The following is a 12,778-nucleotide window of genomic DNA, read 5'->3' on the forward strand; positions in this document are numbered from 1 at the left end:
CCTCTTGACGATGACTGCCTAACAAAGATTTCAATTTCATCAGCCTCAATTACTTCAGAAGCTCACATAGTGAAACTGGGAATACTAATTTTGTTTCCCATGTTATTACCTGGTGAAAATCTGTTAAAGCTGCATGAGCTTCATTTATATTCCCGAAATCTGCATCTATTAAATAAATGGCTTAAACTGTGTTACTCATGAATGACCTCATTTAAAATGCTCATCATAAAATATGCTTTACCTTTAGTCAGATGAGAAGGGCCAAACTCAATGTTTTCTTGTTTTCATTATGATACAGTTCAATAGACTACAGCAGTAAAAGGGCTGTTGATGTGTCTTACCTCTTGTGGTATGCTCTTTTAAAAGATTTTTTTTTTTTTTACTATGAAACAGTTTAACCCAGTAGCTAATCCTGTCAGAAGCCGTGGCCACAGTACATGCCATTAATGTTCTTGCTGCACCAGCTGTTGAAATGAATGCATAACTAAAAGTCTGGTAAAATGAATTAATGATTTCAACCATGAGCTTTTCCCCCAAAAAGCAATGAATCGTCTCCAACTGATAATGCACCACGACCTCAGAGTGTGAAATCCCTGTTGCGTTGAGAGTAGCCAGTTAATTGATTCGCAAATTATTTAAACTTTGTGGGGCCCATGGGAGCACTAGGCTCTAATGACAGCCCGTTTTTGTTAGAGCTGAAAAACTCTTCTCAGCCAAGGCTGTATTACATTGTGATAGTGAGCTAACAATAGTAATCTGAGCGGTAACCTAGCAGACGTGTGTCTAACACTGTGCTGCTGTTTTTGTTTGACCGAAGGCTCTTCTTTTGTTTTGATTTATTCATGTCTTACTAAGGATTTCATATTTTATTTCTAGTATTTTAAATCTACTCTGAGAAAGCAGTCAGTTTGAAGGACAATCTGTTCTACTGGAAATGTAACTTTTATCGTTGGAAAGGCAAAATCCACAATTTGCCCTATTTAGAAACACTATTGACTTCCATCAGCTTCTGACGTTGAGAAGAATGCGAACAGCCGATCAAAATCCAGAACTTGTGTCACTTTTGGCGTTATATCAGTGACTGTACACTGAATCTAAAAAGAACTTTTATGACTAATATTACAAGGGCATGCCTTGAAAGAAAGTAGAGGAAACATGCTGGTTCCACTGCTGCACTTTGTTCATGAATGGGAGACAGCAAAATGACCGTCCACTTGCAAGCAGCCGCAGGTCATCTACCTTTAAACGTACATAAATACTACTGACATCAGTGTGAAGAATTAATGGAAGTTATGAATTGTGACAAAAAAGGGCAAGTTATTTTCAGTTCTTTTTGAAGTGTTCAGAAGAAGCATACCAAGTAAGAAATTGGTGAAGAAAGTAAAATACCTGAGCACAGAGTTCCTTCTAAGACCAAAATAAAACTTTATCTGTAGGCTCATCTTCTAGCATACACACTTTGTGTCACATTGCTTTTTAGTGTTAGGATATGTGTGTTACTATCAAGAAGCCTCTAATCTCGATGCATTAGCAACTGCTGTCATTCAGACACACAGTGTCGGCCCAATTTAAATAAAATGAAATGAAGATAGTTGTTTCTGCTCCCTTGGCTTCACTCATTGCCATAAACATATGCTCTGTGCCCCGCTTCTTTCCATCTTATTTATGACTTTAATTTGTTGTGTGGGCTGCACAAGAAATCAAATTTAATCCAATCCTCCCAGGGACCCTGTCATATAATAACATGGTAATTTCTGTGTATCCTTTTGAAAAATGAGGAAATTAATTCTTCCTGACATGTTCTAATTATTCCAGTGTGAACGGCGGATGGGCTCCCCTCCTTCCTCCCACCCCCTCCCCCCCAGCCCCCTAAGTCTCAGTTGCCGACGGGTGGCGAGGTGCTAATGCTGACCAGCAGCGCGTTTAATTTGAAACATGAGCAGACACCTTTCAACACACCTTCCTAATGTTGGAGTGGCTCACACAAATTAATTCACTACTCATCTGGCAACTCTGATTGAGATGTGTGTGTCTGTGTCTGTGTATGTGCGCGTATGTACAGTGTGTGTACATATGTTACGGCATAGGGGGAGGTTCACTGGGACACTGTTGCCATTAGTAAAGGCAACATAAGGTGTGTGAGGGTCTGCGTTACATTATACCCCAGGTGTGTGTGCATATTTGTCAGTGTGGATGGATTAATGCTGGACCAGGTATCACCATTTGTAAACACTATCGGTGTTGAGTTAACACAAATCTGGGATGCTTCTCGTCTCCTTTCACTTAAATCAACAGTACCCTTTCACACATTGCTCAGTGCTGCTGAACATACTGGGGAAATTATTTAATTAGACTGTCAACAGGCAGTCTTTAGCTTATCACTTTAATTTCCAGAGAGATCCTACTGAAATAAATATGGTGGAACAAGTGGTTTGTGATTGATATTTTGATTAAATCGTAGCCTTTTTTTTGTACAGTGCATCTAGCAACAATAATACTTTCAGTAGAGAGCAGATATAATCATTTTGTTTGTTTAAAAAATTGAAGACAAACTTTGTCCTGACCCCTTGACAAAGCTGCGAGCGCTGTATAGGTTCGATGTCCAAAAGAGACATATGCCTCCACTCTAATTAAGTACAGTATCTTAGCAGCTGAGACAAGAGGCGAAGAAAATAAACCAAATTTACTGAACTTTGAAGTTGGGGTTAAAAACCGCAGAACTTTAATTGATTTTGTGTGTTTCGTTTCTGTGTCGGCGAACAGAACGCTCATAGCCGTGGCGTCATGGCTGAGGAGAAGAGAGCATGGCTTTGTGAGCGGTGGGTGGGTCACCCTGTGACTCAGAAAAGGGTGAGGCGTCAACATGGCCGCCTAGCCCACGGGGATTAAAGCACGCCCCCACCCCCAACCCCACACCCTGCAGGGTTAATCACTGCCATTTTGGATCCATGCAGAGGAAACAAATGCACTCTCCATCAGTGAGGAACAACTGAGACACAAGCCACCAGTTATGCTGCCGCTGCAGCGGCTCTGTGAATAGATGTGCTTCTTGAGCTGGTTTCCACTCGTTGCAATAAAGTGTTTTGAGCCGTTCTTCACTTGTCTAAAGAAGATTTGCGTTCCTGTCCAGGCTCTCACTCTCTCTATCCTCGTCTTTGGATCATGCTGTACTTTCTCATCTGGATTCGTTTAACGGGTACAGGCTACCAATTAACCTAGGATCTAGTAACTGGTAGGATCTGTGTTGCTAACTTCTGTGTCTCGCTGCAGGCCGCACACTATGTGAGCCTGTTAATGACTGAAGACTGAGAGTGCCGTCTCATGCCAAGACCTACATGGCTGCTGGCGGTGCATTAAATCAGCAGTCAATTTGACTAGAAGCTTGAAATCTGGGCTAGGTTAAAGGGATGTGCTGAGGCCATGTTCATAGCTAGCTTGTTGTCCATATGGTAGTGCTTTAATAGAGCACATTTGTTGCAGATGGTGGGAGACTTGGTTAAACAGAGGCAGATTTTGGCAGAAGCTCATTCTTCGAAAGGGCTGCCGCGCTGCTCAGACGGTCCAGGCCAACTAAGTGATGTCTATCCTCTCCATTTCTGTCTTACCAAAAGATCTGCCCTTGAATTGTGGCCAAGCTTTAATTGACAAGATGTTCTTGTTTTTTTTTTACTTTTTTTTTTTTTTTACGTTTTTTTTACTTAACGTGTGTGTGTGTGTGTGTGTGTGTGTGTGTGTGTGTGTGTGTGTGTGTGTGTGTGTGTGTGTGTGTGCGTGCGTGTGTGTGTGTGTGTGTATGGAGATGAGAGAAGACAATGTGGCTCAGTCACTTTTTCCTTAGTTTGGTCATTTGCTCTCCAAACCGCATCTTTGCTTTCTAAGTCTAAGTTCAGTTGTTTCTGACCACAATGGGACTGCAGACAGTAGGCACAGCTGAGGAAACACAAGCACACAGAGAGTGAAACAACAAAGAGTTATGGAATAGATCCAAAGATAAAGATAGAAACTGAATAAAGCCTAATCTTTTTTTTTTGTTGCTCTTCTGCAAGCCTGCTGGAAGGAAGCTAGTAAAATACACACATTCAGATTGTAAAGAAAGTAATTTGTACATCCTGTCTTTTGTTAAGTGTATTTAAATGTAAGTTCCTGCATTCAATCTAATACATTTGAGAACAAACTGTATTATTCTGTGAATGTTTCAGCTGTTTATATATGCTTTGAGTTAAAGGTGAGTTCATATTTGTCTTTAATTGTTTTGGTTTGTGTGTGCCTGCAGTGGAGTATGTGTGCTTTTTGCACTCAGAGAAGTGAGGAGACACGCTTGATCTGCTCTGCACTGTTTGACGGTTGTTTTCTCACGTTGTCACTGGCTCGGTGTGCTGTGGCATAGTGATGGTATTATGTGCGCTCAGCCCTACTGAGTGGAGAAAAGAGCAGAGCTGCAGTACCCCTGGCTATGCTACTCACGCCTCCCTAGACACCTCACTGTGAGAAAAGTATCGGCTGAGCCCTCTGGGCCTTGTGGATCCGCCGCCTCGCTAAGTGCTGGCCAGACTGAAAGGCACAGTGTCCTTGGGCCCGGCTCATTCTTTCCATTCTCTCAGAGGCTTTGTCTCTTAAGCCAAGAGAGCAAGGGGGGAAATGCCAAATTACACCCATGTCACTAAAACTTAAGGTGTTTAGTAGCTAAGATGCCATTTGCTGTTGCATTTCGTGTTTTTCATAAAGTTGGAGGGTTCAAAGAAGACATTTAGTATTGAGAATTTTTCTTCCCAATAGTGTTACAAAGTTGTGTTATTTCATGGCTGGAATTAGGCATGTGTACTTCATAGCCCTTGAATTTTAAAGGAATAAAATAGTATACAAGGACAACAGAAAGATGACATTTTGAGGTGAAATGGCATGACATTCATTTCTTTAAGGTATTCTTGCCCCATTTCAGAAGCAGATTTAATATATATATATATATATATATATATATATATATATATATATATATATGCAAAGTCTATTTGAGGACTGACAGACATTTTAATTTCAACAACTGATAAGAGTTTAACTGACAAATCAGTTCCTTGAAGTATCTGCTCATTTTTACCACTTAAAAAAAGAAGGCACATGCAAGATCTAATCAATTTTTAGCCAGTTCTAAAACAATAAAAGTGCATATTACACAGACCAATAACGTAGCCTAATGGAAACCTGTTGTAAGTCAATTTTAGCCATGTGTCTCCAGTATTTTGTGGGCAAGTCTTCTGAACGACCTATGCAAGTGGTGACATCATGACCACATCCTTTTGCCTCATTGGTGCTGCGATTCCCAGCTTGGGTCCCTTGCGGCCGAGCGTTCAGAAGCCACAGCACCCTCGTCACACATGGGCTGCAGCTGGACCACCGCTGGCTACTCTGAACAGACTGGATCTGTGGTTACAGTGTTGGATGTACATGCAAATATCTGCACACAGCGGTGGAAATAGGCTGTATAGAGCTCAGGAGGCAGAGCTTATTTGATGCAAACATATCATCAGGCTCTCAGCGCAAACCGATGTTGTATGTAAATCCTCTCCCTCGATGGAAAGAGTTATAATTAATGATTTCTGTTCATAAAAAGAGAGGATGGGCTCCTAGCCATATTTTTGCTTTAATTAAAGACATAAGGTCTTGTATAAGAGGAAGATGTATGATCTCTGTGTTTTTCTTTCTTTCATTTCCTCTTTCTTTCTTCCCTCTTCCCCCCTTTCTCCTAGCTCTTCTTTTTGATTATTACTCATTTCATAGTGAAAATGGTTCTCTGTGATTTCTCCTGCCAGAACCCCACACGCTGACATGGAAGGCTTTCTTCGTAGCAGCTTTTTACTGAGGTTAGTTTCATTTCCGTTGTTGCCATTTAGGATCACAGATCGGGCAGGGGTGGTAGCGGGCTCACAGGGGTTAAACTCTCTGACACTTTGTTAGCTGTGGACTTTCTCTCATGTGTGCGTGCACATGTTTGTGTGTGCACATGTGTTTGTATATCTGAACATTGTCAAACATGGAATCTAACATATTTACCTAAGCTGTGTGTTATGATTGAGCTCATGTAGTGTGTGGCTGAGTAGCATGCTCACGCTGAAAGCCTAGAGTCAAACTGAGAGCACACATCAACAACCGGGGTACCAACCCGAGTCTCACGGCAAAACTTCAAATAGTCTCGGAAATAAGTCTATTGATTTGTCCCCACACACACTAGTCATCTTGTACAAGATGGACACTAAATTACTAGACATAGAAACTGTTTTGAGTATCGTTACCACAGTACTCACGAAAGAACCTTTGCAACACATTTAAGATGTGACCAAAGACTCGGCTTTGAGGTCAGGGATGTTAGCTGGAAGAGCTACAAAGACAACTGTTTTAAAGTTACGTTACTTTGACGTGTCTTTTTTTTTATTTTAATGATTCCCTTGCTTATGCATTGCTAAGGGTTAAGGGTTGACGGTAGAAAGGCTATAATTATAAGGTTAGGAAAACATAGGATTTTCTTAAAAGAGATGCTTTTATGACAAATCATATCTAAACATCCTTTTCATGGACTACTGGGTGAATACTCCCACCTTCTACATACACATGAACCACAGATAATTCTCACATGCATTTATGAGAAACTTGTGCTGTGTGGAATGAAAAAAAAACAAACCCACACACACAATTTATTTCAATATCACAAAAAAATAATCTGTTTGACTATTTGGTGTTTTTCCTTGAGACTGGGCTGGGGGGGTCATATATACATACCCCCCTCCCCTCATTTCACAGTTTGAACAGCCTATAGGTCAGGCACTTCTCTGTCTATATACTGCATGCTCTTGTCTGACCACACTGTTCAACTTACTAACCACCCTAATCAGGGATGTTGAGGCAATTGCTGGCATATCAGTCTTGTGATGTACTCTTGTTTCCTGTTGTGTTCTGTGTTTGTGTTCAACTTAACATAAAGATTTACTTTTTGTTTTTGTTTTTACCCTTCCTGTGATTCTAATTAAAAATTTGTGCTGTCATTACACACAGAGGAAATAAATAAGCGAGCTTATTTACCATTGGCTCCTTTCCTAGTCAACCACCTTCTCTAGGCTCCAGTGTTGCTCCCTAATTAGGGTTGGCTCATTAAAAGCCACAGCAGCAGCATCTGCCTTTCAAAGCTGCTGTCAGCCAAACTTTACTAAAGCTAATGAATCCTCTTTGATTTCTTTTTCAAAAGGTCACTTATTTGATTAAATTAACAGCATTTTTTTCTTTCTCTCTCTCTCACAACTGTTGGGGGCATTTTAAAAAGAAAGGACACTTTGATACCATTACTATTGCTGTTCAAAACGTCCTTCAGGAATTCAGTGCAAAAACCATCTTGCATATTTGAAATAATTTTTTTATCTTTTGAATTCAGATAGTTAAAAAGACACATTGATAACCTTAACAGACAAAGCAAGTTTAGTTTTGTGCTTTGATGGAAAAATCGAATCCTGCAAATTTTTTTTGATTGAATTGTATTTCCAAGGACTTTTTTTTTTTACATAGGCAGCTCTAACTGTGAGTAAAAACATAACATTCTATTTAAAAACTGAGCCATGTGTCCCTTGTATGTAACCTTAAAAATACGCCACACACTGACTGTTTGCTACAGTAAAAAAAATGAAATATGAAATTCACATATGTACAATATCTGTTTTATCTTTGAGGGCAGCAGTTTGTTTGGTGTGGTGTATCTTCAGTCTGACAGGAGTTATCCAGGCATACAGCATGTTACATTTTCAGAAAGCACACTCATTGCTCATTTCCGCTTTTTCGGAGTAACACTATAAAGTGGATGACAGTGTTTTTCTCTTACTACCTGTCAAAACCCGTTTGGTGGATAACCAACTGTACGAAACAAGAACTGCATCCTACACGTTGCAGGTCGAGAGTGGGAGACTGAAGCAGTGTTCCACTGCAATCCCGTATCTTTAAAAAGAAAAGAGAGAAATATGAGGATGAACCTTGACTATACTGTTTCTGCACACTTTCCTTTTCTTCTCATACATGCGAGAAAAAAAACATAAATTACTCGAAGTAAATACATTATTTCACTTTTAATCCACATACTTCTGTCAATGCTTTAATTAAAAGCAGCTACAGAAATATGTCACACCTGGTACGACCTCGAACATCAGGGCAAGTTTAAAACTAAGCTTTGCTTTAGGGTGAGCCCTTTTGCTTTGAGAAGAGGTGTCCTAGAGTGGACAGGGGGCTGTGGGGCGAGGATAAAAGGGCTGAAAAGGATAGAAATAGGGCTGGATAAACATGTCACTTTATCCATAGATTTCTATTTTATCCAGTTAAGAATCCCAGTATCTTTTATTTATTTATTTTACGGGACTCTTTGAACATTCTCATCTGCTCCAAGATGCATTTGCTATTGACTTCTTATGCAGTGGCACGCCAGATGGGCCTTTCGTTCTTGTAATGAGTCATGAGCTTGGTTTTGAGTCAGACATAAAGAGAGCTTAAGTAGCTGCAAAAATATCTACTTTCATTTTTAACAACCACTGCTTCCAAATGGCACCTGATACATTGCTGTTGTGACAAATACATCAAACTTAAATGGGAAACATCTAAACTCTTTATCCTATGCACAACCAAACGCCTTTGTTTTGTCTGCTGAAAATATTGTGTTCAAGATTCTCAGCATCTCTTAAACTACCGCAGAAGTTTTCTCCATTAGAGTATGTGGTATACCCAACAGTGTCTCTAACAGACAAGCATTCATGCTTGTAAGCACCGCTTTTTTTTCTTTCTCTTTTTTTTTTAAGATGTGTGATTCACTTTAGATCAATTTTTTATTTGTTCATGAAAGACATTTAACAGGTTTTTGTTTGTGTAGTCATAGTAACTGGGAAAATGAGACCAACTGTGTGAGACAAAGAGGAAGGAACCGAATACAGACATGTGAACAGAAAGAGGGAGAGATAAGCACTGAAAAAGAGAGATGTCTTCAGTCTCAGCCTACTCCCAGTGGGCAGGACCTCCCCCTACATTTCTGCCATTATTTGATGTAATGAAAGGAGAAAGTGTGCAACATTGAGATTGTTAATTAATTTAGTCTAACAAGATGAAGATAAATGAAACCCACTGAAGGTTGACTAGGCTAAGGGGCCCACTTAGCATTCCTCCAGCCCTTGAGCCCTGTTTCCCTTCCCTACTTTACAATAGAGCACAGATAATAACTGCAGCACAGCGTTTGTACCACCTAACCTAGTGAGTTAGAAATCTACGTGCAGGTCCAATATGGACAACGCAGCTTATGGACCATGAACACACCTTGTATTGTTCTCTGCAGGAGATCAGTCGTATGTTCATGAAATGGATGGAGGTTATATAAATGGCCATTCTCTCCAGCTACTATGTGACCCCCCCCCCCCCAGATGAGACTGTGTGACTCTTAGCTTGTCGCCATTTGAATGGGTCTTCTTTAATGTGGCCTGGGGGGTATTTGACCGGCAAGTCTGACAAAAGCCAGAGAGGACATTTTTTCCACAAAGCCAGACAGTTATCTTCATCGACAACCAAACCAGCAGTCTGTCGAGCTCTCACTTTGCACTGGGTCTTGAAGGCAGCACAGACCAATCATTATGGCACCCATTTTTTGCTCCCTCAGTTCTCAAGTCATCCACAATGGGTTGTTGATTGTATGGAAAACACCAGAACAATTATGTCCTCTGTTTTGGTGGCAGTGCAGCGTTTTAAAGTGCAGTCCTCTATAATGGTCTCATTATTGTTATTCTTGGAGCAGGCCTCGGGAAGAAGAAGTGGCCGCTTTCGCTGTACGTCATTATTTTGTAAATTTCGATTAGCTCATCATGCTGTCTCTTGGCAAACAGAATCACAGCTAATTAAAAGTGAGTTAGGACTGTTGCTTGTGACTTAAAAGGTAGCACTCGATAGACTGTTAATATGAAAGAAATGGTAAAAAAAAGAGGATTAGAGCCGTTACCCTGGTAACTCCAAGTTCCATCTGCGAGGGAACAATGAACTTGTGTTCCTCCACTACGTATGCTTGAAAAACAGAAAGCAGGGAAGTGAGTGTACTGAAAGGACAAGACCCTTTTTAACAACAAAGTGGAATTCAGGTCTAATAGGCTCTTTGGTGTGAGTTGTCAGGCGAGATCACTGGGGGATAGAGGACCAAAGAGGTCAATGTGTAATCCTAGGACAGTGAAGGTTGTCCAGGGTTTTTACAATAGCATTTTGTTTCCTGAATTTGTATTTCTGTCTCAATCTGTGTGTGCTCAGAAACATAAACTTAAGTTTGCCTTTTTTATAAGAACCATAAAAGAAAATGAGATTGATAGAAAATACTGCTAATAAAAAGTCTCCTTGTGAGAACAGGTCTAACATGCCAAACAGCTAAAATGTATATATTTTTTCAACACAAACAAAATGCAAAGAATTGATCCAACTAAGCGAGCTGTCAGAAGCTGTGCCAATTGCATATGTATTAATACTACTAAACTGGGAACAGTGTGTATTATTATTCATTAGAAAATTCCTCCCGACTTTCAATTATAACTGCATAGACTATGCTAACAGCTGATTTTTATTTTCCTCATTTTTAATAGAGAATGTATAAATCCCAGGCTGACATGTTGCGTGTTTGGACAGGAGCACCAACTTATCAGGAATCCTTTCTTGTCATCCACAGCTATTGCACTACTTTTACCTGGTTGACTTTGATAAAATTGAACAAATCAGTTGGTCAAAATGGTTGAAATTGGTGGAGATAGGAAGAGAAAGCAAAAGTGAGTTATTAAGAGAAACACACTGCCAGATAAACAACATAGATCCATACTCCGCTCTGGATTACAGAACCTAGCGCATTATTCCTCCTCTCACATTCCTGCATATGACATACTACCTTTTTGGACTGAGTAGATGCACATTGACATATGTTTAGGAGTTACAAATCCAAGGAAGCTCATACATCATTATAAAGTCACTATGTGTAAGGACTGTGGAGTAACTTGCTGATGTGCCAAAATCAGATTCCTTGCAAAACCTGGGCCGAGTTCCTTTCAATATGGCCCATGAAGAAAGCAAGTCAACGTGGTTTGACGCCATTGTCACATTCATTTTATGTCAATATTTCAGCTGAAGCCTTAAAATGAAAAATGATGACAAAAATACAAATTATCATGACTAATGGCTTGTAATTATAGTGTCTTCGGTTCAGCTGAAGTTAAAACATGTTCCTTTGGCATTTAAAGAAAATATGTTAAATGGCCTCAGTTAAGCACTCCTGGACTAAAGAGGAACGCTGCTGCTCTAAAACACCGCTCAGTTGGAATGATCCCACCACTGATGAACACTATGTGTTTCTCTTTCAGTTTTATGTCCCTTATTACAGCTGCTGTACGTCTGCTCACATTAAGCTAATTTATGGCTGAGGCCAGCGTAACAGCAGTACAGGTTAATGAATTTGGCATTACTAATTAAACGTTATTGAGGGATGACTATGAATCCTCCAGTTGGGACAGACAGCAGAGAGAGGGGGCAGCGAGGTAGATGGGACAGAGGACTTTGCTGCGCTCGTCATTGTCCTCACTCCTGCCTGTGGGTTATATTCACAACAAGTAAAACACTGGAGGTGAAAGTGAAGGCAGCACAATGTTTGAGGTGAGATGGAGGACAGTGGAGTTTCAGTGCGATGATTGGACAAGATAAGTGTTTTATCTTGATGAATGTGAATAGGAAAACTGTACAAGATCATGAATAACTAACAATGAAGGTAGATGGTAGATATATCTAAAAATAATCACAAGAGACTTGGCCTTTTGATTTATTGATGTTGGTAAAAAAATATCTTACTTTCACCTAAACTGAAACACAAATAAATGCTTTGCTATTGTTAAGCAATTATTTAAGTTGCATTTTAAGGACAATATTTATAGGGTTCAGACTACTTATACAAGAGATGTAGTGTTGGGTATTAAGCAATCATTGAATAAGTCTGTTTTAGTCACTTAAGTGCCATCTAGCAGCATAGTTGGAGATTGCAATTAATTAAATACCTTATTTTTCCCCAAATTGTTTTAACTGTGTTGGGAAACTATGGAGGAAAATGAAATAGAAAAAATAGAAGAATTGTTGATAAGAGTCCATCTCATTTAAAATGAGCAACTCTGCCAGTAGAGCTCCCACTACATTTTAAACCTAACAATGGATTTTATTCTTATTTTATTCTATAAATGTAACCAATCACTATGTTAAATGTAGGTAAAAAATCACCAAAAAACACACCCAGGTAAGAATTAAGCCTTTACTGATTTATACAATAACTCCAACAAAACTATAATGATAATAGTCAACCTCACCAGAAAAATCATTTGAAAGCTCTTTGACCTTCAGCATATTTGAGCTTACTGTATATACGGTGGAGCTTTCGTGGCGCTTTCATGGTGCTTGTGTTCATAGCAGTATGAAGAATTCCCACATTTTCATGCATATTGTTATCAGTTTGTTGAGATTTCATGTTTCCTGCCACTCTTCCTCTGCCTCTGTTACTCTCTCACCAGAGTTTCTACACTCCATGTCTGACATACTCTCCCTGAGAGCTAAGCCTTTCAATTTAGATTTCAATTATCATGTTAGTTTTGTGATTAGACTTTAGTCCTTCAGGAATCAGACCTCTCTGCTCCTCTCTATTCCACTCTATTCCACTTCCCCTGCAATCACAACTCATTTGATGAATTGCGCATATGATTATGGAAGTTAT

General features: G+C 39.7%; 1 protein-coding gene across 6 annotated transcripts in view; it reads left to right on the forward strand.

Annotated features, from left to right (window-relative positions):
* sox6 (SRY-box transcription factor 6) overlaps positions 1–12,778 on the forward strand; it is a 131,954-nt gene that overhangs the window by 22,736 nt on the left and 96,440 nt on the right. For 4 of the 6 annotated variants that reach the window (XM_061742788.1, XM_061742784.1, XM_061742786.1 and 1 more), the window contains one exon: positions 5,808–5,858. The exons of the other annotated variants lie outside the window; for them this stretch is intronic. In XM_061742788.1, coding sequence (XP_061598772.1) covers positions 5,824–5,858 — 35 coding nt within the window. In that variant the 5' untranslated portion in view covers positions 5,808–5,823. The remainder of the gene's footprint in view (positions 1–5,807; positions 5,859–12,778) is intronic. 6 annotated transcript variants of the gene reach the window in all.

This window comes from Cololabis saira, chromosome 2 (assembly GCF_033807715.1).
Source record: "Cololabis saira isolate AMF1-May2022 chromosome 2, fColSai1.1, whole genome shotgun sequence".
NCBI classification, from domain to species: domain Eukaryota; kingdom Metazoa; phylum Chordata; class Actinopteri; order Beloniformes; family Belonidae; genus Cololabis; species Cololabis saira.